This window comes from Gymnogyps californianus, chromosome 12 (assembly GCF_018139145.2).
Source record: "Gymnogyps californianus isolate 813 chromosome 12, ASM1813914v2, whole genome shotgun sequence".
Taxonomy (NCBI): Eukaryota; Metazoa; Chordata; class Aves; order Accipitriformes; family Cathartidae; genus Gymnogyps; species Gymnogyps californianus.
The window spans coordinates 23514257-23540347 of record NC_059482.1 but is presented as its reverse complement, the minus strand read 5'-3'; the positions used below and the strand labels follow the sequence as shown (position 1 = coordinate 23540347).

The 26091-nt window shown below is 60.9% G+C and overlaps 1 protein-coding gene across 2 annotated transcripts; it reads left to right on the top strand.

Moving 5' to 3' along the window:
• The first annotated feature begins 1544 nt into the window (after positions 1 to 1544).
• On the top strand, positions 1545 to 26043 carry KIFC3 (kinesin family member C3). Of its 2 annotated transcripts, none has more exons than XM_050903870.1 (21): positions 1545 to 1781; positions 9743 to 9857; positions 11506 to 11650; positions 12990 to 13144; positions 15283 to 15479; positions 17816 to 17881; positions 18652 to 18798; positions 18885 to 19124; positions 19358 to 19531; positions 19674 to 19821; positions 19913 to 20043; positions 20152 to 20263; positions 20527 to 20708; positions 20786 to 20890; positions 21145 to 21275; positions 21968 to 22091; positions 22540 to 22669; positions 22782 to 23011; positions 23700 to 23834; positions 24193 to 24301; positions 24860 to 26043. In XM_050903870.1, the coding sequence occupies exons 1-21, from the start codon at positions 1545 to 1547 to the stop codon at positions 24883 to 24885; spliced, it is 3039 nt and encodes a 1012-aa protein (XP_050759827.1). In that variant the 3' UTR covers positions 24886 to 26043. The 2 variants fall into 2 exon arrangements, with proteins under 2 accessions (XP_050759827.1, XP_050759828.1); XM_050903871.1 differs by lacking the exon at positions 1545 to 1781 and adding an exon at positions 8875 to 8889 and having other exon boundaries at positions 11506 to 11651; positions 12997 to 13144.
• Positions 26044 to 26091: the final 48 nt, after the last annotated feature.

Sequence of the window (26091 nt, the reverse complement as noted above, 5' to 3'; positions counted from 1 at the left end):
GACGTCTGCGAGGGCTGCCTAGCCCTCCGCAGGGTGAGCTGGCCGCGTCTGGCTTTACGATGCTCAGAGCACGTTGTGTACAGCGTCTCTGCCCTGTCGCTGGGCATTAGGCTCTGGGTTTTATAAATTCCTTACTAATAACCTGAAATATTATTAAAAAAGTGCGAAAATGGTGCTGCGGCCTGGGCAGGCAGAGATCGGCTCTGCCCCGTTTCCTGTTTTTCTGGCACTTAGGAACGACTTGACCTCTTGGCGGTCTCGCTTTTTACACTAACGCGCTTCTCATTAAAGTGCTTTCCTGAACGCTAATTAGGGCGGTTTTCCTTTTGTAAATTAGCCTGATACGATCTGTGTGTCTTGGCAGAACGCCCTCCGGAGCAGGAACCGAGGTCTTTGCGTTTGATCGCTGTTTATTTTGCAAATCTCCCCGGTTTTACTGTTCTTGGCCGCCTTCTAGAAAGTGCTCGCAGGTGGAGGTTAACGGGAGGAAAATGGGGCTTTCCAGCTTGCCTGCCTCAAGAAACAGGAGAGTTTTTGGCGCTACGGGGGCCTTCCGGCCGCTGCGGGTTGATGGGGTGGTGTGGGCACACAGGAGCGCTTTCCTCTGAGCTCCTTCCCAATCCCATCCCGGCATCTTCGCGTGATGGGCAGTGGAGGAGGAGGTCTGCAAGGAAAGGCACTGCCTGAGCCAACCTTTTAACAGGTGATGGGAAAAAAAAAAATCCAATTAACACACTCATTCTGCGCAATTAAACCGCTTCTTTTTGACTATAGCCAATGCTCAGAGCAGCAGACCCGAGCGACCCCAAACCCATCTGAATCCGGCTGTCTGCGGAGGGAGGAAAGTCCACCCGTCTGTCAACGTTACTAAATAGGTTGTGTCAGCAATTTGCCCGGGACCAGTGGGGCTCAGGAGGGGACAGACTTTAATCGGCTCTCATTTTCTTAGTGCACTGGCAGATGGGAGTGGAGGGGACGTTGCTTTCTCCGTCTCTGGTGACGGACGGGGCAGAGCCGCCAGAGGTTTGCACGGGCTGAGAAATTTGGCGGCGAAGGCGACGCTGGGTGCGGGAAGCCGTCCTCTGCCTTCGCTCGCTGGGGAGGCTGGCAGTGAGCAGAGCATCCCTGGGGGGGTCCTGCCACCCTGGGGGGTCCTGCCACCCTGGCTCTGCATCAGCCGCTGGGACCCTTCTGGGACCGGGCACCGTTATGGACCACCTTCACAAAAGCATTTACTGGCCCTTAACAAGGGAAGAGGAGAACTGCCGGGGGGCTTCATCCAGGGACCCCTGAGACTGGGACAGAGCTGACAAAGCCCCTGACGAAAAGGCAACGATTTTTCAGTGCCAGCGTGCCAGCCGCGTGGCACCATGTGTGGAAAAGCCCAGTGAAGCATCCCACCCCAGAGAGCTGCTGCCAGCATTGACTGCGCCAGCACGGCCGCACCAGCCCGGTTTGTTCCCAGGGTCCTAGGGAGGCTTGCGGCGAGGGTCCGTACGGGCCGTATCCGGAGCTCAGCACCCCTTCCCGGGCCGTGTTGAGCCATGCACGCACTGTGTGCGCTGGCGGGACTGTCGGCGCAGGGCTGGAGCAAGGGGAGCAGCAAGAGGAGCGGGATGCAGGCTGCGGACGGCATCCCTGCCCGCGGCGAGGAGGGCGAGCGCCGCGGCCTCGGGAGGTATTTCTGTCGACCCGTGCGCGCCATGCGGAGAGTGGCTCATGGAGGAGGATGCTTCCGAAAAATGTGCCCGGGACCAGGGTTGGCCTGGATGGGCCCGCAGGTGAGAGCGGTGGGGTAGGGCTGGGGGGCGAGCAGGGCAGAGTCTGCGTCAAAAGCAAAGGCTGGGGATGAAAACCAGCAAAATGCCTGCGGATTGGAGGCGTTTTCATGAAACGTGCCCGGATGTTTGCACACAGGCTCTGTGTTTCTTCTGCCGCTGTTTCCCAAGGGGTTAATTAAGCAGCACTTTTTGTCTGGTGGGCTGAAGAGGAAGGTAGCTGAATAGAGAGGTGGGAGCCCCAGAGAGCCCCGGTCCCACCTCGCCTGGGATGCTGAGTGCCCTGGCCATGCCTCAGTCCCACCTCGTGTATCATTTCTTTCTCCATCTCATCCTTATTTTTTCATCCAACACCTCTCTAGGATCTCCAAAGAGACCTGAAAGCTCAGGAAGGTTTGCATGAAAAAAAAGCAGCGAGCTGGCAGTTATTCCATGTCAGCTTGCATAAACCCCCCTGCCTGCTCCTCCTGCCTGCGCTGCCAGATTTTCCTTAATGTCTCCTCGTTTTTCCAGTTGTGAGTGATTGCTCAAGGGATGTCCTGGCAGAGAGGACTCGGGTTCACCCTTCACATCCCGCTCATCTCTAAGGCATATGCATGAAAATATGGGTGTGGGGCCACTCCTCTTCATAAAGACAAATTAAATCTGCTCACGCAGCGCCGGGCGCAGGCGGCAGAGCCGAAGCGTGTGGCTGTTTAATATTCATTGGGCGTAGACATAAAAGTTTTTTCTTTTCTAAAATAGCTTTGCACATCGCTGTGCTGCTCCGGTTTCCCTAGACCTTAGCGGGAGGCCGGAATTTAACGTTTCCTTTGATTGTCTCCCCAACTTCCACGGGCTTAGCTGAGAAGCAGAAGACCCTTGCAGGGTGACCTGCTTTGAGGGCAGATCCTGGCACTTTGCAGTTTTCAATTCTGTAGTCTGCTGCGATGGAATGGTGTCTTTGAAGCACCAACACGGGAACAAGAAATTTTGCTTTTGTTTTGAAACAGGATGAGTTTCTGCGGTAGTTGTGCATCTATTTGCGTGTTAAGCTTTAAGAGGTAAAAATAGTTTTCCCTGTAATATTTTGGCAGGTAGAGTCACGGATCATTTTGGCAATTCTTCCTACTAATTGAGTGCAGTTTTCTTCACCATCTCAATTACACCTTAGAAGAAAAAAAAAAAGAGAATTTGGTCCCAGTTAGGTCCACAATAATTAAATTCATTATGAAATACATTTCAGTAAGTTAAACTAGAAAGACCTCAGCCTTTTTCCTCGTTAAGTGAGAGGCCACGATAATGCGGGGCAGGCTGGCACAGTCCAGCTCAGGGAAGATAAGAGCGGGGAAGACATCACCTGGCAGCACAGGGAGGCGGTGGGAGCATCCCCGCAGCACCGGGGAAACGGGGGGCTCGGATGCAAATGGGTGCCTGAGCACGGCTGAGCCGGAGCATCCCCGGGCTGTGGCCAAGGGGCTCTGCTGATGCCCACCCAGGAGCTGGCGCAGGCACCGCCGCTGTGGGGCTCTGAGCCACGTCGCCGGTGCGAACGTAGGGACATCCATTATATATAAGGGGTGTCAAGAACACACGGGAGGATAACGTTTCTGTCTTGCTGAGGGACTTTTGGTGTCAAAGCTGCGGAGCGGTGGTGGCACAGCATCCCCCACACGCTGGCGCTGAGACATGGTGGGACAAGCAGAGCGGCTTGACCGTGCCCGCTGAACATCCCTAGGGCACGTTAAAATCTATAGGTGACACAGAGTGCACGGAGGATCTGGTGGCGGCAGTACCAGTGCGGCTGTACCCGTGCCGGGATGAACTCACAGCGGGATTTTGCAGACAGTTCGATATCAGGCAGTCAAAGCCGGTTTGCGGGAAGGCTATTTAATTCCATCGGAGAATATCCCACCTCGTTTGCATATTCATCTCTCTGTGAGGTGCAGCTTTTGTGTTGCAGTCGGGACGCAGCTGAGCCCATCTCGTGGATTACCCGCCGTCACAATATTGTCCTTTACGTGGGTGCATTTACTTTATGACCACAGGGGTATTTTCCTTTTCCCTGTAGAGGCTCTTACCGATTTACCTGTGCCCATGCTTAAACTAGCTGGGTATTATTAGTGAGCCCTGCATTCCTCCAGCGCCCTCGGCACGGCACGGCCACTTATATCAGCCCCAAAACTCTATTCCCTAAATTATTCAGAATCACTGCTTTTGCTTCGTTTCTTCTCCGAAGTCAAGCACACTTTGGATAGTACTAAAAAGAAATGGTTTCACTGAGAACTAAACGTATTTTTTAGAGGAGATGGCTCCCATCACTTTTGCCTGTGCAGAGGAAAGCCTAACCCTGTCTTTGCACACCCTGTTACCGGTGTCACCCAGCCAGGGCAAGGGGCTCGGTGGCACCGCGGGGGCTTGGCTCCAACAAGAAAATGAGTGGCAGAAGTAACAAAACTCTGAAAAAAATCCCGATTACCCACCTGCGGCTTCTATCTTCATACATTTTTTTAATTAAAAAGAATTGCAGAAAGCACCTGAGGTCCTGAGCGGAGGGTCCCAAGGATGCACCGCAAGCGCTGGTCGGGGGACCGCCGGTGGGCTCCTGCCAGACCAAGAACTCCAGGACCTCCTGCTTTGGGATGCAGTGATCTTTCCAGTACAGCCTTAATTTTTATTTACAGGATAAAATGTCCTGGATGGAATTTATTTGGTATCAAGCTGTCCCCTTGCTGGGTCCGCTCAAACCAGCACGGGCATGCCCCAGCCGACGGGGCAGTTTTAGCCTCGGCCGGGACGCCTCCTGCTTATTCTTAGCCTGGTTTCTAAGAAGTGCTTTGTAAGCAGGAGCCCGTATTGGTTAATGCCATGAAACATTAAAGACTTAGCAGGTGAGCTGCGATCCTCCCGCAGAGCAGCTCCCAGCTCCCCAGCAGCCAGCGTGGCACAGGATGAGCCCGGCGGTGCTTTGCTTAGGGGAGGCGCAAGCATTAAAGCCAACCCCAAGTCGTACCTGAAGCCAGCTGAAAAATATGACGAAGAGAAAAGGTAGGTAAAAGGGAGACACGGAGGCTGAGGTTTTGGTGAGATGGCTCTGCAACGCGGTCCGAGGTAGGAAATTCGGAGGGGCGGAAGAGCTGCCCATCCGATGGCTGCTGCACCTTGCACCGCACTTCGTGCAGGCTGCGCGCAGGTTGCAATATGTGGCTCGTAGAGTTTTTTCTCTACCTGAATACAGCAGGTTGAAAAAGGTGTCGCTTTTGTCATTTGCTTGATATAAAAGAGATTTGCATGGGGGGGACACAGGCAGAGCCGAGCCGTGGCATGCAGCAGCTCCCAGCCGCACCGGCCGGCTCCTCGGCTCTGGACCGGCTCCATGCGCCCTGGGCTGCTTCCTACCACGCTGGCAGCCCAAACCTGGCCTAACCGCCTCACGGGGTTTGGGCAGGGGTCTGAGCCGAGCAGCTGCGGAGCCCCCCGCCACCATCCAAAGGCCGGCAGCATCCCAATGCCTCGGATCTAGGCAGCGATCCTTGCAACACCCCTCCCCAGCTCCCGCTCTCCACCTAGCTCAACGCAACCCTATCTCAAGGATCGGAGCCTCCGGGCTGAATTAATTCAGTTGGTGAACTTTAAAATGAGTATTAAATTTCTCAGGAGCATGCTAAGACTTAATTAAAACTCCTATCTTTGCGCGAAACAGCAATGTAGGAATGCAGGGGGTTCGTTCCTGCTTTGGTAAGCGTTTCATGTTGGCTTGGCAAACTGTGCCTCAGCAATGCCGAGAAATCCCCTCACCTCCTCGAGGAGGAGCAAAATTAGAATAATGAGCTGCGCTATAATTAATTGTGCTCTGGGGACACGTTCTCACGATGTCTGGTGCTTCTGGTGGGAATTTTCTACAGGGAGCATCCCAATATACAAGAGGCTTCAGGTATGCTCCTGCCTGCATTCCTGGACTAGGTTATCGGGTTGCTCGAAGGGAGGGGAGGGGGATTGAAATTTTTGCTGGGATTTGGGGGATTTTTTAGCTGTTTTACAGATGTGGGTTAAATATTTGCTCAGGGCAGAGCAAACGCCTAATGCAAAAGGCCCTGCTCAGCGATGTGTTTCGATTGCTGGAGCTTCCCTTCATCCAAGTAAAAGGCGAATTAACCTGCCTGACTTAACAGCGTCGCAACGGCGATGCTTTTCGGCTACGGAAAAGGCTGGGCTAAAAGCAAAGAGCTAAACCCGCGCCGGGGTCACCGTCCCCCCGGCAGCGTGCCCCGTGGCGGGCCGGTGCCATCCGCAGAGGGCAGCTGTGTTTTAGCGCTGATGGTTGTCGATATATCGAGCCTTCCCGCTACCTGCTGGGTGCTCGCAGGAGGGTGCCGCTGGCGGCCAGCCCTGCCGGTTGCTGCCTTTTCTCTGCCTGCCTGCAAAGCGGCGTTTCTAAAAATACCTTCAGCGATGTCGTCAGCCGGTGCTTGCTCAGGTCACGGAGACGTGACATCCAAGAAAAGGAGGACCAGGAGCATCGCTGGGGAACCAGGCTGAGATTATCCCAGCCAGCGTAAGTGAATCCCTGCGGAGAGGAGGGTACGAGCAGGGTACCCGCTGCCTGTGCGGGCGCCTGTGCTGCCCTGCTGCCCGCAGCCCCCCAGCCCATCCAGCGGCAAGTGGGCATCCCCTGGGATTTACAGCACTCCCTCGAGCTAAACAGCGTTGCGGCCAAGGGAAAAGGAGCTTGGCCGCCAGCGCGCATCCAGCCCTAAATAACCCCACTTCTGGATCCCTGGGGATCCTGTCCCTGGTGCGCTGGGGCTGCCGGAAAGCCACGCCGTCCTCACCGAAAATCAGCCCCGCAGCTCGGAGGGGTGGGTTTTTCAGCACTCGCAGGTGACTATTTGAACATGGCTGTTGGCACAAACCCCCTTCCGCATCTCCAATTTTGCTCCATGCTTATTCATTAAGTCATTTTTCTAAACTGGGGAATTCACACATATGCCTGGTTAATTTAGACTTGTTTGATGTAATTGATACAACTTACGTGCATTGCATAATTGCAATACCATTAAAAACCTGAAGCATTCAAAAGCCAGGAAATTACTTACCAGTTAAAGTCATTTACATAAACATTTATTTTACTCTTACAGCTCGTAAATGAAGTCAGTGATGATATGGCATTACAGTTGCTACCGGGAAGTAGAAATTAACTTTATGTCTGTCAATATTATCACCAAACCAGCCAAAGGAGCTGCACAGATAATAGGGTATTTATGCAAACCAGCACAACCGCTTAGGGCCTCTACGGGTACATATATGTACATATATATGTGTGTCTATAGGCACACACACGCATATACATCCACGCCGAGGGCTCTGTGCTGGGAACGCCAATAAACCTCAGCCGAAGCGAAGGGGAGGCGTCGCTTTGCAGAGGCTGGGAGGTTTTCGCCGGGTTTTTTCTGCTGCGCTGGCTGCGGGGGGAAGGCAGCCGCAGCGCAGAGGTGGAGGCAGCTGCCGGGCCAGGGCGGCATCGCCTTCTCAGGGACGAGGCGCTGCGCCAGGGGCATGGGGACGTGGAGGTGACCCTTCCCAGCCCCCTTTCCCTGGGGCGAGTGGCTGGAGCGGCTTGTCCCCCGCCGGTGATTCTCCATCACCCCCCATCCATGGGGCTGGCTCGTGGCAGGGGATGGGGCGGCGTGTCCTGGGGGGGTCTCTAAGGATGCCCAAGAGGGAGACGCCGAGATGAGAGGACAAGGCCGAATCCTGCTCCAAACCCAGCCAGGAGTGAGCGCAAGGCTTGTGACTGAGCGCGGCAGGGTGGGAGGTGATGGACCCCCGGCCCGAGGGGAGGACACTCCGCTGGTGCCGGCGGGCAGAGCCTTCTCCTTCCCAGCCCCGCAGGGTCGGCACCAAACCGGCGTCTCCCAAGGGACCGCCACCCCTGCATCCCCGAACCCACGCAGGACCCCTACGCCCCACGGGGCAGCCCGACGTCAGGCGCGCGGACGTGAGCCACCAGCACGGGGCACCCGCCGCCGCCACGGATGCCGAGTTAGGTTTTGTTGTGGGAAATATCCAGTACTGCCAGTTAATTACCATGAACAAGTCATGAGTAACTTGTGTCACCCAAACCAGCCATTAACATAATGATTGTATGTGCAATACAGACAGGTAGGTACAAATCACGCCCTAAAAATGCGTATAAATTATATTTAAAGCAGAATTTTTTATTGCCTTTCTGACACCAGGGCCTTTGGAGAGATCTCGGGGCACGTTGTGCTGTTTTCTTCACGCCTGCGGGTTAGAAACAGGTTGTTTTCCCGGTGAAATCTGGATCCCCGGGCCCCGGCAAGCCTGGGGTGCCAGTCGGCATCGGTGCTGATGGATGCACCGGTGTTTGGGAGCGGTGGGGACGTGGCGGAGGGCGAGGGCACGGTTTGACACCTCTGGTCCTCGGCGCGTGAGCCACCGGCATCGCGGTCACCTTCTTGGTGGTGCTGGTGGCTCTGTCCCCATCGTCCCCCAGGGAAGAGTGCCGCAGCCGCAGCCGTGCCGGGGTTTGGGGCTGGAGGAGAGGGGCAGGAGCACCCCAAGGAGCCATGCCGGGAGGGGTGCACGGGCAGGATGGGGGTACACCGGGGCTCCCCGAAGAGCACCGGGACCGGGGTGGGAAGGGCCAGGCACACACCCGGGGTACCGGGGACACACCGGGAGCCCCCCCAGGGCTCTGACAAGGGGGGGTCAGGGGAGCACGAGGTGACCGGGACACCCTGGGAAGGGCCGGGGGGACACCGGGGCTCCCCTGAGCTCCCCAGGGCTCCGGCAAGAGGGGCTGGGGGTCCACCGGGGACGCACCGGGAGCTCCCCGGGGCCGGGCCGAGGCGGTCCCCCCCGGAGCCCCGTGCCCGCCGGGGCCGCCGCCGCCGCCGCCGCCGCCCGGTGCGGGGGGGGGGGGAGGGGAGCCCCGCCTCCGCCTCCGCCTCCGCCTCCGCCGCCCGTCGGGGGGTTCCGAGGGTTTCCATGGCAACGAGAGCGGGGCGGAGCTCGGCGTTTCCGTTACCGAAGTGCCCGGGAGGGCGGGGCCGGGGATGGGGCCGGGGCTGCTGCCGCCTGCCCCGCCGCCGCCGCCGCCCCGCGCCCGGTGAGTGGCCCCGCGGGGGCGGCACCGGCACCGGTACCGCCGGGGGAGACCGGACCGGACCGGACCGGGGCTCCCTTTGTCTGAGGGGGCTGGGGGCGTCCGATACGGAGCACCCCGGGGCGGCGGCGAGAGTATGGTTCCCCGTTAGCCTGCAGCGGGCGGCGCCGCCGGGACCGGCACCGGCTCCGGGATCGGGATTGGGACCAGCACCGGGACCGGTGGGGCGGGGCGTTGCCGGGCCTCTGCATACCGGCACCGGCATCGGGGGGACGCGGGGCGGGACCGGGACATGGGACCCGGGATCACCCCACCCGCCCGGAGCCGCCGCCCCCCCCCCCCCTCCCGGGGCCGCCGGAGCCACCACGGCCGCCGGTTGGGAGAACAAGGGACCCCCGCGGCGGGGGGGGGCGGCGGCAACCGGGGCTCCGCGTCCCCTTCCCCCGCCGAGGCACCCCCGGTCCCAGCGCTCCGCTGCGGTGCCCCCCCCCCCCCGGCTGCGGGCGGGGGGCTGCGGGGCTGCGGGGCTGCCCGGCCCGGGGCAGGGGACTGCCCTGGGCTGCCCACGGTCCTGGAGTTAATAAATAAATAACCTCCAGCTCCCGGTTAGGAGGAGCCTGGAAAGGCTTCAGGAATGAGTAAATTAATTACAGACAGGGTTTATGTCACATCCGCTGGGAGCCCGGGGCTTTCGGCTCCCCGGTCCCGGGAGTGAAATCGGGATTGATGCAACTTTCCGCGGGACTGGGGAATCGGGGACGGCGTTGCGTCGCGGTTTGCTCCAGCACGGTCCCCTGGGCTTGGACGGCTGGAAACTGAGGCAGGCTGAGATGTCTTTCCTTGCGCTTATCCGTAGAGGTGTCGCTGTGCTCGGGACCCCCGTGCCATGATCACATCCCGCAAAACCTGGGATCTGGGAGCCGTGCCCTCTGCGAGAGCCGCCTGGAAGACGAAGGACCTTGCCCCGGACGGTGAGTACGGCGCGGTGGCTCGTCCTTTTCCCTTGGGGCTCAGCCTGCCGCGCTCACGCCCTTGCTCACGCTTGGGGAAGGAGAGGCCGGGAACAGGCCAGCCTGCATTTTTCACATTTCTTTCCGGATGAAGCTCGGGATTTGAGAAACAGAGACTCGGAAGCAGGCACAAAGCGGTAGGCAGCCGGGAGGGGGTGAGCAGGCTGCCTCCATCTCCCTCCTGGCCCTTCTGAGCGGGAAGCTTAGGGAGAAAGGTTAAAATTTAACGTGTAAGAAAGAAAACGGAGCGATACGGATGGGAGGGAAGACGCGGGGCCCTCGTTTCTCCCCAGCCTCGGCTCCTCGGAAGGGCTCCTTATCTCTCCCCGGCGCGCAGACCCCGTAGGTGAGTTTAGTCAAGGGCTTTGCTCCACGGCGGCCGAGCTGTTTTGCAGGCAGGCAGGCGGCTGCGTGCCCCAGCCTGCAGCCGCTCGTCGGGAAGCAGCCCTTCCCGCCTCCCTCGCTGGCGGTGCCAGATGGATTTCAGCAAAGGGGGAGGCTGAAAACCCCCCCGATTTGGGGCTTTTTTTGCTGTTGGCTTCAGTGGTCACCTGTCCCCACGTGCTGGCAGCCCCTTATCTGGGCGCTGCCGCTTCCCTGGCATATCGGGCCGGCCCAGCCGAACGCTGGTCGGCATCAAAGCCTCCCAAAACAGGGTTTTTCAGCGCTTCCTCTGCCCGGCGGCTGCCACCGCCCGTGCCGGGATGGGGAACTCATCGCCTTTTATCCGGGCATCCGCCAGCGCTTTGGAAACGCTCGATTTTCACGGCACGCGCGAAATGTTATGGCTAATTACAGGCTGGGAAGAAGTCCAGAGCAATGGACTGACTTCATCAGGGCACATCTCCCTCCAGATGCTGCTTCCACCTCAGGCCCAAGCGCCTCCGGATGATTTTAAGGGAAAAAAAAAAAAACCTGCGTTAGTGGGGTTTTATTTGTGGGTTGTTGATTTTTTTTTTCCTGCCTGCCGGAGAAGCCATTTGGCTGCCCGCGGTGGTGGCAGAGCTTGTGGCAGGCAGATGGGGAGGGGGCACAGGGTCCCCAGGCAGTTCCCATTGGGATGTAGCCCTCGCCAGCCGCTTTTCCCGTAGCAGAGGAGGACGCAGCCACGGGAAAAAGCTCCTCGAGATGCTGTTTTCCTTCTGCGCCGCTTGGAAGGGCAGGGAGCTGCTGCCCTGTCTGCTTTCGGGTTTGGCGGGTTGTGGAGGGGGGGTGACGCCGGTAGGGTCCGTCCGTCCGGTTTCGGTGATGCAAGCCAGCTTTGGCAGCTTTTCCGAGAGAGGATGGCGGGAAGCGGAGCGGCTTGGCGAGGGGCAGGGGTGGGATGTCCCCAGTGGGGGGACGGATCTGGTCCTGCAGAGGACAGACGGATGCTACACCCTGAATTCTCATTACTAGTCGTTGGCACCCAGTCTCCGCCCCCGAAGGGCTCATTTTTCTAATTAACATAATTAACATTTTTAATAAAACTCATGCACCGTCTCCGCCGCACCGGTGTGGTGGCGGCGGCGCAGCGGGGAGGAGGAAGCGGGTTTGCTGAGTGAGGCCGAAGGCTGTGTCTGTCCTGGGGTCTCGGGTTGATCCAGTGATGCTTTTCGCTCCGTCTCAGGCCGCGGGCAGGACACGCTCGTCACCGGGAGCGGAGCGGACGCCTCTCCCCAGGTTTCTCTGCTGCCTGCGCTGGTTCACCATAAAATCCTCAGCGTGAGCTGGCCGGACGCTGCAAAGCCCCGCGGGCTCTGCCTGGCTCTCCAGGTGAGGAGCGCCGAGCCGGCTGCGGCTCGGGTGGGGAGGGCGTTTTTGGGGTGGGGGGAAGGATAACCCGCACCCTGCTGGGCCATCCCGCGGTGGGAGCTGGCTGGTCCCCCCCCCCGTCACCGCAGCCCCGGCGCTGCGTGCCTTGAGCAGAGCTGCTGCCTGGGTGGTGAGGGAAGAGCATCTCCGGGAAGTCGGAAGGCATCGAAAAATGCTGGGGAACAGCCCAGAATAACATTTTCTGGGTCACTTCTGGGTCACGTAGGCAGGAGAGCTCAAGGCAGAAGGGTGATAAGAAAACGCAGTGCCGTGAGATGGTGTTTGCCAGCGGGATGGAGGAGGAGAAGGAGGAAGGCTACCGTGGCGGGGGACAGTGTCAGAACACCGTGTACTGGTGTTGCCGCCACCAGTTCAGTCTGGGCTTCAGGCAAATCATTTAAATTCCCCTTCTTTGAAAAGAAGGAAAACACCTTCTTATCTCACACCAGCCTTGATGAATTCCCTCTGGCAAAACCCTCCCGGAGCCTCAAATGTAGAGGCACCGCAGACACGCGGCTTCTCCAGGAGGATGCTGCTGCCGCCCCCTTCCAAATTACTCCCAGAAATATTTGGCGTGTACCGAGTATTCACCCCTCTGCCGGGGTGAGATGGGTTTCCCCGGCATGGCTGGCCTGCGGGGCGATGCCACGGGCTCTGAGATAAGGTATAAATAAGAAAAGGCATTTTTGAGCAGGGCGGGGAGCGATTCTGCGAGCACGGCTGATCGGCAGCTCAGCTTTCCGAAAGCATCCATACCGCAGCGCTTTTTTAAATGGTGATAAAAAAAACAGATTCTTTTTTTTTTCCTCCCCTGCAAGCCAGTGATAGATACGATAGACACAGAAATTTGGGACCTTCTCTATATTTCTTTCCCTCCTTCCAGATTTCTTCTCTGGTTTTTTTGGAGCTGTGCTCCATCCCACGGGGCATGGCATTACCTGAGCCATGGCTCACCAGCGAGCAACTTCACATTCAACCCTGCCTGCAAGCCAGGGTCTTTTATTTTAAGGCCATAGAGAGAAAAATAGGTAATATTCAGTATCACTGCATGACCAAGCTGAGGGAAGGAATTGTTTATGGGGAGGACTAAAGGCGACATGATAACTTCATTGCGGCAGCTTCCCGACACCGAAATCCCTCGGAGGGAGGGTTTCCCCAGGTCCCGCTGTCCTGTCCTCTGCGACCTCCTCCCTGCTCGCTCCTCCTGGCCAGCCCGGTGAAATGCCGGCTGCCGGCACCGTGTCCACCGTGATGTGCACGTTCGATGCATCTCAGCTCTCCATCCTGTTTCTTCTCACGGACACAGGCCCTGCGGGAGACGACGGGCGAGCGGCGGGAGGAGAGCCGGCACCGGGCCCCGCCACTGGCCACGGAGGAGCCGCCGGCATCCCCCTGCAAGCCGGCAGCTGCCACACCGGTGCAGGCAGCCTCCACCATGAACCTGGAGAAAGCAGGTAAGGGGGAAGCTGGGATGCGGCGGTGGGTGCTGGGGAGGAGGGATGCGATGGGATGGGCGCCCGGTACCTGCCGGCGGGTACCGAGGGGACCTCTCCTCTTTCGGGGTGCACATAGACACGCGGCTGCACTCACCAGGGGGGGATCGGGTCTCAGTAGAAATCAAACACCAGTCAGCTGTCGGGTGACGCCAGGCGACCGATGAATTATTTAACCGGATGAACAGAGCAGGTGAGCGCCAGCAAAGCCACCGCTCTTTCCTCCCTCTTAAGGAGCATTTGTGGAAATGCTTGCAGCATGCGTGACTTCACCGGGGCGGGTGAATCCCCGTGGTTTCCCGTCTTTCTCTGTCAGGATCAAATTGTCCGGGCTTGTTGGGGCGCTTCCTGGGAGCCGCTCCCGGCGTGGTCTCCAGCTGCATCCCCGAGCAGCTCCCGATGCGGGGCGGCTGGTGGGAAGGGGCAGGGATGCAGGAGGAAGGGAGTTTGCCTGGCAATGGTGATGGGGCAGAGCCGTGGCAACGGCCGCCTTTCCAAACGGGCATTTGGGAAAACAGGAGGGTCAGCGTGCCGCGCCTGCCGTGCTCAGACCCCACGTCGCCACCGGCCGTAGATGTAACGCAGGGCCGGCCGGCATCTCCTCTCCCAAGGATGCTCTTGCAGGAGGAAGGTGCTGGAGCAAGGAGGGCGCGTTATCCGTGCGGGATCACCCCTGCCGGCAGTTGGGCAGCCGGGTGTCGTGGCTTTGAACCCAGCTCTGCAGAAGCCTTCGGTCCCAGCCCGGGATTAGCGTGGATGGTGTGTGCAGCCGCGCGGTGTGTCCGCAGGAGCCCTGGTGCCTCCTGCAATCTTGTCGTATCCCTGCACGCTCCCCAAGGGGCGAGAGCTGGTGTTCCGGTTAACTTCAGGCGTTTTGGGGTGGGTTTTGTGTGTGTTGGGTTTAAAGGGAACAGCACAGTCCCCGCCTGAGCTGGGCTGAGCTTTCGGCACGGAAAGAAAGAAAAGCCGGCGCCCGTCGGTGCTCTTTCAGGGTATCCAGCCCAAGGCAGGAGGACAAAATCTGGCGATCACTTCTGCAGACATTGCCGGATAAGCCCCATGGCACGCAGTCGACAGCAGAGCCATGGTTTGGTCCCAGCATTTCATTTTTTCCCGCTCTGCTGGCTCTTTAACTCCTTTTAAAGGTAGAAAGTCTGATTCACAGACAAAAAAAGTCTTGTTTCTTCTATTCGGAATGTTTCCCATAAAGCAGGCAGCATCTGCCCGCAGGCAGCGAAGCAATTCCCAGCATCACCTCCTGCCTTTAAAACCTCAGGTTTCTGGTGGCAGCGGATGAAATCCACGGCAGGCAGGGAAGGGCGCCGGGCAGCCGGGATCCTGGCCACCGGTTCGCCCGCCGCGGTGCCTCATCCCCACGTTGGGAATGAGTCAGGCCAGCTCATTTCTTCTTGGGAACTACCAAGTTATTTAGGGCTTCATTTGGTAGGCTCTGATGTACGGCCAGGTTGGCTTCTGTCAGCACCGGTGGCTCTATTAACACGCAGAAAACGATGTTTAAAATAATGCTAGGAAGGTTAGAAAGCCGAACGCACAAGGATTAGGCAATACGGCCTTTCAGGGTACCCATATAATTTTAATTTGGCTTCCATTATATTTGTGTGTAACGATGCAGTCTTTAATAACATGATCACATCCTGGTTTCCACCGGCACCTGCTCATTCAGAAAAAAGGAGGCCGGGATGAATCAGAGCGCCGTGGTGAAGGCGGTTGTTATCCGAGTGAGGCGGCAGCATCTCGGCCTGTGATGGGGCTGGGTCACGGCGCGGTGGCGTGGGCAGGCGCTCCGTGGTACGGCCTGGGGTGCTCCACTGGCATCGGCAGATCCCTTCGGCTCCCGCCCCGCCACAGGGGCTCACCCGGCCGGACCCCCACCGTTAGCCTGGCCGGCCTGTGGTCGGCACCGTGGCGTTCGGGATGCACCTCCCGGCACGTCACGGCTCTCCGTGGGACTTCTGCAAGTCTCGCTTCCCGCCGTCCTATCTCCACCGCAGCCCCTGGGGACTCTTCCCATAACTGACATTCTGTTCACCAGCAAGGCGGCCAGATCCTGACCGGCTTCGCCTTTGCTCCCACTGCAGGCGGGAGGCTCTGCGGTGGGAAACGCGCCAGCCTGCCGGCAGCCCGGCCCTTCCCGGTGATCCAGAAGGTGATGGCCTCCATGGCGCATCTACAGGAGGAGAAGCTGCGGCTGCAGGAGGAGCTGCTGGGGCTGCAGGAGAAGCTCGCTGCCCGGGAGAACGACGAGCTCTCCCGCTCTCTCCAGCTGCAAGGCCAGGTACGGTGGGGACAGGGGGTCCGTCGGGGTCTCCAGCTTCAGGCTGTGGCTTGGCCGGAGCGCCGTGGCTTGCAGTTAGTGAGGGCCACGCTTGGAAGGAGCGTAGGACCTCTGTCACGGAGCATCCTCTCCGCTCGGGTGCGTAGGGATGATCTGGGAGCCGGGTGCTCCTGAGCACCGCAGCCATCCCGCCGGCTTTGGCTGCCCCTCCCTCGGGATGCTCACAGCCCCCCGACTGACGTTACGGTGACGCCGCAATAATGCCGGCGAGGGCACGCGGCTCCTTGGACGTGACGTGGCCGGGAGGGCTTTGGACATCGGGGTTGCAGCCCTGTGGCAGTCGTCCATCCTCCCAGCGCCAGGGCCGCCGCCGCAGGATAAGCTCGTTAGACCGACCCAGCAGATTAATTTTAGTGACTTTCGAGAGTCAGGAGGTGGAAAGTGAACGTGAAGGCACAGAGCTGTTTGCCGAAGGGGAGAGTGTTTTGGTTGCCGTGACCAGAACCGCCCCCCAAAACCATCTCCTGCGCCGGTGCGGCCGCATCCTCGGCGCGGGGACCTGGGTCGTCTCGGGGAGATTGAAATTCCGGCTGCTCGTAAAGGGATTTGCATGTGGCTGTTGTGGAAGCTGTTACAGTCAGGTTCTGCTTGTTCCACGGGTGTCAAAAAGGTGGAGGTAATTGTCCTGCATTTGGTTGGCATACTCTGCATGACACAAGCGTGAGCGCCGGCAGGATCCGGCCCTGCGCCGGCCAGTTCGGCAGCAAACGCAGCCGACGCCAGCCGGAGCAAAGCGCTGACCCAAACTTCCAAAGCTCGGGGATGGCCGGGCCACGGCTCGAGCCGGATCCGGCTGCCAAGGAGTCCCTTTCATCTCCGGAGAGCAGGATGCAGCTGGAGATGCCCGAGCAGGTAGGGGATGGAGGTGCATCGGCATTTGCAGGCGCCGCTGGCACGGGGAGCAGTGGGCAGGCTCTGGCGTGCGCGTTGGCCGCGTGCGGCTGGGGTGGCGGCTTCCCGGTAACAAGCCGTGACTCTGCCTCCTCAGTCCCTCCCCTCTTTTAAAAATACTTTAAAAACTACCTTAATAATCTACCTTGCTGAATATGGAAATGGGATTTTCCCACTCAAGCGTTGGGCCCCCCCACCCAGAGCGGAGGAGCGCCGCTGCGGAGGGAGGGGGGGTTCCCGACGCCGGCAGGGAGCAGCCGCCTTCCCCGGCTCGTGGCCGTAAGCGCGCCGTGCTGGCCGGCGGAACCCCCGGCCGTGCCGTGCCAAGCGCGCGGGGCCGCGCAGGAGGGTGCTCGCCCGCCGCGCTGCCGTCTCCGCCAGGGCGTGGCTTAATAACTTGTCGTCATTAATTAGAGCACCGTGTCAGCACATCTGCATTTGTTATTAATCAGCAGTTCCTAAATTATGGTCCGCGGAGGCCCGGTTGCTTAGAAAAAGCTCGTTATTGGGATGGGGCAATAGCCTGCCGCATCCGGGCGAGGGGTTTGGCGGCGTGGTGGCTTCCCGGCGTGGGGAAACCGGGAGCCGGGCTGGGGTTTGGGGGACGGCGGTGAAGCGCGTGGCCAGGTCCGGCTCTCTCCGGGGTAAGTTTTGGGGAGACGGCGATGCATGCCCGGTGGCCATCGGTTTTTGGGCACGGGGACGAGGGACAGAGCAGGGGGGCAAACCCCATAAAAACACAGCCCACGAGACCCCTGGCTTTGGCAAGCGCTCGCTGCCGCCGTTAATTTGAATAACTGCGTATTTTTGGGGGAGCCTCACTAGTTCCCTGCAGAAAAAATCAGAGGATTTATGAAATCCGCCTGGTTTTGCAGGGAGGGCAGCCTGGTTCCCGTGGGACGGGCAGATGCCCGGATAGGGGGGGCTGGGGAGCATCCTCCCATCGGACTCGGACACGTGGACTTCTCGAATTGCTCCTGCTCCATCTTTCTCCCAAGATATCCTTCCTAGAAAGAAAAATAGAGAAGGCAAAGCAAAGCTGTGTTGCAAGGGCAGGACGAGGCACTTCTGGCTCTTTAAACACAATTATGGATAGGCTTGTTTTTTTCCTTCTCCAAAGACGATGCTATATTTTTTTTTAATAATGGTTTCTGCTAATGCTCAACATGGACAAATTATACCCATGGTTGAACAAGGTCGAAGCAAGGCTTTCATTAACGCTCATTTTAATCAGCTCATGTGAATCAGGCGCTCAGAGCGAGGTGGAAAATTAAGGCATAACAAAGGTACGAGCCAGACTGGACGTTGGTGGCCGGGGTGGCACCACGGGGTCTCCTCCGAAAGCTGCTGAGATGCCTCCTGGTTAACCTTGCCTGTGTTGACAGGTTGAAACTCTGAAGGCGAAGCTCCTGGAGCAGGCGCAGGAGATCGGCCGGCTGCGCTCGGAGCTGGTGAGCTGCCACCGGGCTCGGGCTGAGCCAGCCTTGCCCTGAGGGACGCCGGAGCTGTGGGTCTCCGAGGAGGAAGGGGGCACGCGGGGAGGGCATGGAAGGATTAAAACCTCCCCAGGGTCGCGGTTCAGACCCCGCGAGCCGAGAGAGAGACGTTGGGGGACGAAAGTTTGTGGGATTTTCTGTCCAACGCAATGGCACGACTGGTGGCCCTGGGGCGCAGCCGGCAAAGGCCCCCCGGCATTGTCACCCTGCGGTGGGAAGCGAAAACCCCTCTGGGGGCTGGGGGTCCCGTGGGGGCTCCCTGGGCACAGTGGGGGCTCCCTGGGTACAGCGGGGGCTCTCTGACGTGGTAGGCTGGGGCTCCTAGGGTGCTGCAGGCTGGGGGGTCCCCTGATGCTGCAGACTGGGGGCTCCCTGAGTGTGGCAGACCGGGGGCAGCAGGCAGAGGCTCGTCGATGCAGCAGGCTGGGGGGGGTCCCCAGTGTGGCAGGCGGGGGCTCCCCTGGGTGCAGTAGGCTGGGGGCTCCCCCATACGGTGGGCTGGGGGGCTCCCTGGGGTGCAGCAGGCTGGGGGCTCCCCTGAGAGCAGCAGGCAGGGGCTCCATGGGAGCAGCAGACTGGGGCTCCCTGAGCGTGGTAAGCTGGGGGGGGGTCCCCTGATACAGCAGGCTGGGAACCCCCGATGCTGCAGGCAGGGGCTCCCCCCGGGGTGCAGCAGGCAGGGGCTCCCCAGGGTGCATCAGACTTCCATCCCCTCCCGTCGGCAGGGCGGCACGGACGCGGAGAAGCACCGGGACCTGCTGGCAGCCGAGAACGAGCGCTTGCGGCAGGAGATGAAGGCGTGCGAGGGGGAGCTGCGGGAGCTGCGGCGGCAGCAGCAGCAGGCCCCGTGCCGGGACTGCGCCCACCTCCAGGTGAGTTGCCGGCGGTGGCGGCGGTGGCGGCAGGGTGACGGGCACCCGTGGGTGACGCGGCCTCGGCTGTGCTGTTTCGGGGCCAGGAGAACGCCGAGCTGCAGGAGCGGCTGTCCCAGCTGCAGCGGGAGGCGGAGGAGATGCGGGCCAAGCTGGCGGAGCTGGACCTGGAGGTGCAGCAGAAGACAAACCGCTTGGCCGAGGTGGAGCTGCGGCTCAAGGACTCCCTGGCCGAGAGAGCCGAGGAGGAGGAGCGGCTCAGCCGGCGGCTGCGGGACAGCCAGGAGACCATCGCCAGCCTCAAGTCCCAGCCCCAGCAGATAAAGGTGAGCGCCGTGGGGCTCTCCATCTCTCCTGGCTGGGCAAGGGGAGCTGGGCTGGGTGCCTAGCGGTGCCCAGTGGGTGCCCTGCAAGTGCCACCCATCCGTCTGCCCTCAGCACGTCAGCGCAGCACCATGATTTTGTAAATTACCCGCCCCGAGTCAACACCGGCTCCGTCCCGGGCCCCTCGGGTGCTGCTTCCCCAGTACACCCCATCTCTGGGTGCTTTTTCCCCCAGTACATCATCAAGACGGTGGAGGTGGAGTCAGCCAAGGCGAAGCAAGCCCTGTGCGAGAGCCAGTCCCGAAACCAGTACCTGCAGGAGCAGGTGGGGATGCAGAGGCAGGTGCTGAAGGAGATGGAGCAGCAGCTGCAGAGCTCCCAAAAGACGGCGGCTCAGCTCCGAGCTCAGGTCCGAGCCCAACGGGTGTAAATCAGAAATCACCCCACCCGGCTCCACCACGGTTCCTGCCTGCGTGGTGCTTGCCGGGTGATGCGGTGCGGCAGCGGGTGGTCACCGGCTCGGTGTTACCCGCTCCTTGCTCCTCTCCCAGATCATGATGTACGAGGCCGAGCTGGAGCGAGCCCACGGGCAGATGCTGGAGGAGATGCAGGCGATGGAGGAGGAGAAGAACCGCGCCATTGAAGAGGCGTTTTCCCGCGCCCAAGTGGAGATGAAGGCGGTGCATGAAAACCTGGCGGGTGAGGAGGGGGCGGGGGGGCTCGCAGGGTCGCCCGGCCGGTGCTGGGGGGGGTCGTGCCACCTGCCCCTCACCCCGCTTTGTGCCTGCAGGCGTCCGGACCAACCTGCTGACGCTGCAGCCGGCGCTGCGCACCCTCACCCACGACTACAACAGCCTGAAGCGTCAGGTCCGCGACTTCCCCCTGCTCCTCCAGGAGACCCTGCGGAGCGCCAGGGCCGAGGTGAGCCCCCTGGGACCACCACCCCGGCTCCCCCCGATGCAGGGTGGGGATGCTGGGCGGGGGGAGGGCGGGGGGGTCACTGAGCCGCTGGTCTCCATCCCCCCCCAGATCGGCCAGGCCATCGAGGAGGTGCACAGCACCAACCGGGAGCTGCTGCGCAAGTACCGGCGGGAGCTGCAGCTCCGCAAGAAGTGTCACAACGAGCTGGTGCGGCTGAAAGGTGCAGGAGGGGGGTGGCGGGTCCCATCGCGGGATAGCACGTCCCTGAGGGGGGGCAGGAGGGACAGGGGAGCATCACCCCGCTGCACCCCAGCACCATGGCTTGGGTGCTCCGCGTCCCCATGAGATGCTCGGGTCAGTGATGGGATGCTTCGGTCGGCAGCGGGCTGCAGCGTTCAGGCCGCTCGGTGTTTGACGGTGACCGGGGGTGGCAGGAGGATGCGCTGGGGCTGACACCATCCCTGCATCCCCCCCTGCTCCAAGGAAACATCCGTGTTTTCGGGCGAGTCCGCCCCATCACGAAGGAGGACGGCGAGGGCCCGGATGCGGCCAACGCGGTGACCTTCGATGCCGACGATGACGCCGTCCTGCACCTCCTGCACAAGGGGAAGCAGGTGTCCTTCGAGCTGGATAAGGTCTTCCCCCCACAAGCATCCCAGGAGGAGGTGGGTGCTGCTGTCCGTGCTGCTGCGTGAGGGGGGGACGCAGCCACCTTCTCCTGACGCTCCCCGGTCCCCCCCAGGTGTTTCAGGAGGTTCAAGCCCTGGTCACCTCCTGCATCGACGGCTACAACGTCTGCATCTTCGCCTACGGGCAGACGGGGGCAGGAAAAACCTACACGATGGAGGTGAATTTGCCTGGCTTTGCTTCCCTCTCCTTCCTCGGCTTCCCGTCCCGTGGTGCCCACTCTCGGCACCCTCCCCTAACCAGGCTGGTGGCCAGCTCGGACCCGGCGTGCACCAGTGATGGTCACTGCTGCTGCCAAGGGGTTTGTGCAGCCCTCTGCTATACCGCCCTGGACTTTGCTCCTGCTCAGAAAAAAAGTGCAGAATAAAATGCAAGAGGGTGTTTTTCCCCCCGTTTCTCACCTCAATCCATCAGGGAACGGCAGCAAACCCAGGGATCAACCAGCGGGCCCTGCAGCTCCTCTTCTCCGAGGTGCGGGGCAAGGCAGCCGACTGGGACTACGCCATCAGCGTCAGCGCCGCCGAGATTTACAACGAGGCACTCAGGTACGAGGAAGGGGGGAAAAGCTTTCTGGTGGGGCGAGCGGAGCTGCTGGGGAGCCGGCATCGGTGGGCATCACCCCACGCTGCTCTCCTGCCCGTCCCACCAGCCCTGCCTTGGCCGCACGGCTTGTTCCCAGGGCCTTGGCCGCTGGATTTGGCCATGCAAGGATTTATTTTATTTTTTTTTTTGGTGCCCGCCGCCCTTTCAAAGCACTCTCCCTTGAGCTCTGTTACTTATACAGGCTCGTAGCCTTGCCATCGGTCACGTTCCCCCGGCCCTGATGCAGCGGCCGGGGCATCCCCCTCTCCTCCCTGCCTCTGCGCCCCCGGACGTTATATTTAGAAATTACTAACTGGGAGCTGGGAGCATGAGAAATATTTTCCTCCCCTGCCCAGCCGCCGGCAGGAGGGGCCGGGAGGAGGCTGGGAGCGCATCCGTGTGGATAATGGGGACTGGGAATGGCAATGAAAAGCAGGGATTGGGAGCGTGGTCCGAGTTGGTTGGGAGCGGGCACATGGGGAGCCGGAGAGCCAAGGTCTATAAATAGGATGTGCAGCATCCCCGGGAGGAGACGGCTGCACCGGCAGCCTTGGCACACAGCCCTGAGCAGCGGCGGGGATGCCGTGCTGGAGGGGAGCCGGTGCCCGTCATCCCCCCCGGGAGTGGGGCTGGTGACAGGTACCCCTTTACCCAGGGACTTGCTGGGGAAGGAGCCACAGGAGAAACTGGAGATCAAGCTGTGCCCCGACGGCAGCGGGCAGCTCTACGTGCCCGGGCTGACCGAGTTCAGGGTGCAGAGCGTGGAGGACATCAACAAGGTGCGGGGAGATGGGGGGCGGCGGGAGCAGGAGGGTGGCACCGGGGGCGCGATGAATTGGGAGGTCTCTGGTGCCTGACCCCCGGATTTGGGAGCGTTTCTGAAGCACTGGGAAGCAACAGAGACCAAAATAGGTCCCCGGGTGCGATGTGACAGTCACTGTCCCATGGGGTGAGCTGCAGGGGGTTAAAAATAAAAGCGTGGGGCCCCAGCGGCTCCCGGGGGATTAGCGGGAAGCCGGCTGTCTCCGCAGTGCCCTGCCTGTCACCCTCTGCCTTCGGTGCATCACCCAGGCTGAGACCTGACAGCAGTCATCACCCTGATGGACCAGGCACCTTGTGGGCGGCTGTCGCTCGGGTTGCAGCCCCGGGGGTCCCCAGGTCACGGGGGGGGTTGTGGTGGGTTCGGGGCAGGCTGGCCTCACCCCCCACCTCCCCGGGCTCCCCCAGGTCTTCGAGTTCGGCCACGTCAACCGGGCGACAGAGTGCACCAACCTGAACGAGCACAGCTCCCGCTCCCACGCCCTCCTCATCGTCACCGTCCGCGGCCTCGACCGCAGCACTGGGCTCCGCACCACAGGTGGGTGCCAGGCGGCGAGCCCCTCACCGGGGCGTCTGGGCCACGGCATCCCCAGGGTGCGCAGGGCCGGGCGCTGACGCCAGCCGGGTGGGGTTTGGCTGTGTGTCCCCAGGGAAGCTGAACCTGGTGGACCTGGCGGGATCGGAGCGGGTCGGGCGGTCGGGCGCGGAGGGCAGCCGGCTCCGCGAGGCGCAGCACATCAACAAGTCCCTCTCGGCGCTGGGCGACGTCATTTACGCCCTGCGCTCCCGGCAGGGCCACGTGCCCTTCCGCAACTCCAAGCTGACCTACCTGCTGCAGGACTCGCTCAGCGGCGACAGCAAGACCCTCATGATGGTGCAGGTAGGGGCTGGGCACCCCGGTACCCATCGGCATCCCTGCGGCCGGTGGTCAGCGCGGTTTTTGGGATGGGTTTTGGTCCCTACTCGCCCCGGTGCTGGGGCAGGCGGGAGGGATGCTGGAGGCAGGAGTGGGGCTGGGACCAGGGGACTGGCCTTGCACATGGGGACATTCTCTGGTCTGCAACCGCGGCGCCAGGGGCAGCTCTATCCCCGTCTCTCGCCCCTGACGAGGCCGAGGGATGGGGGATGAACTCGGAGGTCCACAATCCTGCCGTCCCTGCCTGCACATGGATGCCGTCCCTATGGGCACGGTGTCCTTGCCTGTTGGCATCTCCCCGTCCCCACTCTTGCTGGGAGGAGTTTATGCTCTGGCAGCTCCTCTGTCCCTGCCCTGTGACCCCCCCCCCGGCTGCCTGCGCCGGCACCGAGCCCCTTCGGGGGTCCCCGAGTCCCTGCCACCTGCTGCCACTTTTCCCGGCTGTCCCTCACGCCGGGGCTGTTGGTGACAGGGGATCCGGCTGGCTCAGACGCTGGCCCGGGCGCGGATGGATGGGGCTATCCTGGGAGCGGCGGGTTAATAATAGCATCTCGCCGGCCCGGCACCAGCGTGTTTGCCAGGGCGGGGGAGCCCTGGGGGGTGTGCAGGCAGCCGGCAGGGTGACTTTCTGCCTGCTCCTGCCTGACCGCAGGTCTCCCCCGCCGAGAAAAACACCAGCGAGACGCTGTGCTCCCTGAAGTTTGCCGAGAGGGTTCGCTCCGTGGAGCTGGGTCCTGTCTCCCGCAAGGCTGAGCTGGCGTCCTGGCCCAGCCAGGAGCAGCTGGAGGTAACCGAGGGGCCGCCAGTGCCCTTCCTCTTCCCCCTCACCCCAGGGGGTCCCCCTGTTTTACCCCCACGCGTGGTCCCCAGGGCTGTTTGTTTGCTGGTGGGTGTCCCCCCTGGAGCCGCCTCCACTGGGGACCATCACCTAGCGGGACGCAGGCTGTCCCCAAGCAGCGGCATCCAGCCGATGCTGCCACCGTGGCTCTTCCAAGCCCTGTTTTGCAGCAGCCCCACGGCACCCCCAGAGCGTATTGGGGCATCGCGACCCAGGCAGGCACGATCTGCCCGCGAGCCCATCCCCGTTCCTTCCCTCTGGGCACTGGCATGGGCTGACCCTGGGGCCGTGCCCCATCTCCCCCCAGGGTGACTCGCCGGGGACCGCAGCACCCTCCGGCCGGGGCCACGCATCCCCCAGCCCGGGGCAGCTCTCCGGCCGTGCCGCCTCCATCCGCAGGAAGCTCCAGACCTCAGGTGGGTGGTGGGGCACCGCAGCCCTGCTCCGCACCCCGGGTGCCCGGCCGGGGTCCCTCCGTCGGAGGAGGATCCCACCGCCAGCCTCGTCCCAGCCAGTCACTGGCAGGCAAAGCCTGTGTGGAAGAGCTACCTGATTTGTAACCAGCTCATTAACTAATGGCTAATTAGCCATCGGGAGCCTGGTTAGCACTTCCCCAAGAGCACCCTCGTGCGAAGCCGCTGCCGGGCAGCTCGGGGTGTGCAGGGGGGAGCGATGCTGCAGGGCAGCAGCAGTGCCCCCGGGGCTGAACCTCTCTCCCCTTCGATTTCAGCCTGAATTAGGGGCAGCCGCGGCTGCCAGGTGAGTGCCTGCGGCCGGGAGCTGGTGGAGGGCTCTGCTTCGGCCCCGCTTCCCGGGCAGGGCAGGGGTGCCGGGCTGTGCCGCTCGCGGGGATGCTCACGGGGATGCTTCTGGTACCAGCTCAACACAGCACCCGCTGAAATGCCGCCGGATGGGGCTGGGGCAGTGATGGCCGTGCCCCCTGCCCTGTGTGACCCACGCGTGTCTCCCCACAGGGAAGCTGAGGCCGGTCCCCGTGTGACGAGTGCCAGCCCCGGCACCAAACCCGCTGCAGGACCCGGCCCCTCACGGTGCTACAGGGAGCTGGCTGCTGGAAGACATGAAGGCTTGGGTGCCATCCCCTTGCCTGCCAGGACCCGTGACCAGAGGGTGACGGCACCTCTCACCATGAGCAGCACGGGGACGGGGTCTCTCAGCAGCTGGACCCCCATCTCAGACTGGGATCTGCCCCCCTCAGATGCTCAGCTCTGTGACTTTTTATTTTTGCTGGATGGTTGTTTTTAGCCAGAGCTGGGAGCTGCTGGGTGCTCCCGCTGTCTCTCCAGCTTTGTTTTTACGACAGTAGAGGTATCTGGCTGGAGGGGGGGGCTCGGAGCCAGGCGAGCCCCTGGACATGTCTCTGCCACCCCCACGGGGCCAGCCTGGCCGCGGCTCCCCCAAGACCTCATCCAGGTAGCTGCCCCATGTCTTGCAAAGCAGCGCTTCCTCCATTTTAAGCCAGAAAAAAATCCCAGCAGCTCCTTTCCCCGTAGGTTTCTCAAGTCCTGTTGTTTGCATGAAGGCGCCTCGGTGCCGTGCATGAGCCGAGCTGCCCGTCATCGTGGTGCCGGTGCTGCCAGGGCCCCGCGGCGGCCGCCCCGGCACAGAGAGCCGTCGCGGGGCTGCCCGTGTTAACACGGCACCAGGGTGGATTTAGCGGTCTCGAATGAAGCTATTGTAAAGTTATTTACCAGTTGTCTTGTCAAGAGAGATCACAGTGTGGTCGAGATGGAAGTGTTTGAAATATTTATACCCTGTTTACATGATCTTGGAATGGAAAACAAGTGGAAAACAAACAAAAAAAACCCCAAACTTCCAGCCCGAAAGCCTGTTGGCTTATATTTTGGGACAGCGGCTGGCAGGGGGGTTGGAGGAGATGGCACTGCCCCTTGCACCTCTGAGCACCCACCCGTGGGTCCGCTTCCTCCTGCTGCAAATAACCGACTGGATGCACTGATGGCTCCTTCCCACCGCAGGCCTCTCCTCTTGCTCTTCCACAGCATATTCTATTTAAAAAAAAAAAAAAAAGGGAAAAATAAATTTAGCCTTTTGTAAGTTTAGATGTTTCTATGTATTTTAATAATTTAAAAAGAAAAAAAAAGCCTGTTTTGTAACAAAACTTATTTTAAATAAACTGTTAAAGCCAGTCCTCCTGCGCTGCTGTTATTTCCCTGCAGCAGGTTTAAGC

What these genes read in the sequence shown, in the direction of transcription:
- KIFC3 (XM_050903870.1), top strand. Translation starts at nt 1,545, where the DNA reads ATGCACGCACTGTGTGCGCTGGCGGGACTGTCGGCGCAGGGCTGGAGC. An exon ending in TGGCCTGGATGGGCCCGCAG is followed by an intron (nt 1,782 to 9,742) that starts GTGAGAGCGGTG and finishes GCTTATCCGTAG; the next exon opens with AGGTGTCGCTGTGCTCGGGA. An exon ending in GAAGGACCTTGCCCCGGACG is followed by an intron (nt 9,858 to 11,505) that starts GTGAGTACGGCG and finishes GCTCCGTCTCAG; the next exon opens with GCCGCGGGCAGGACACGCTC.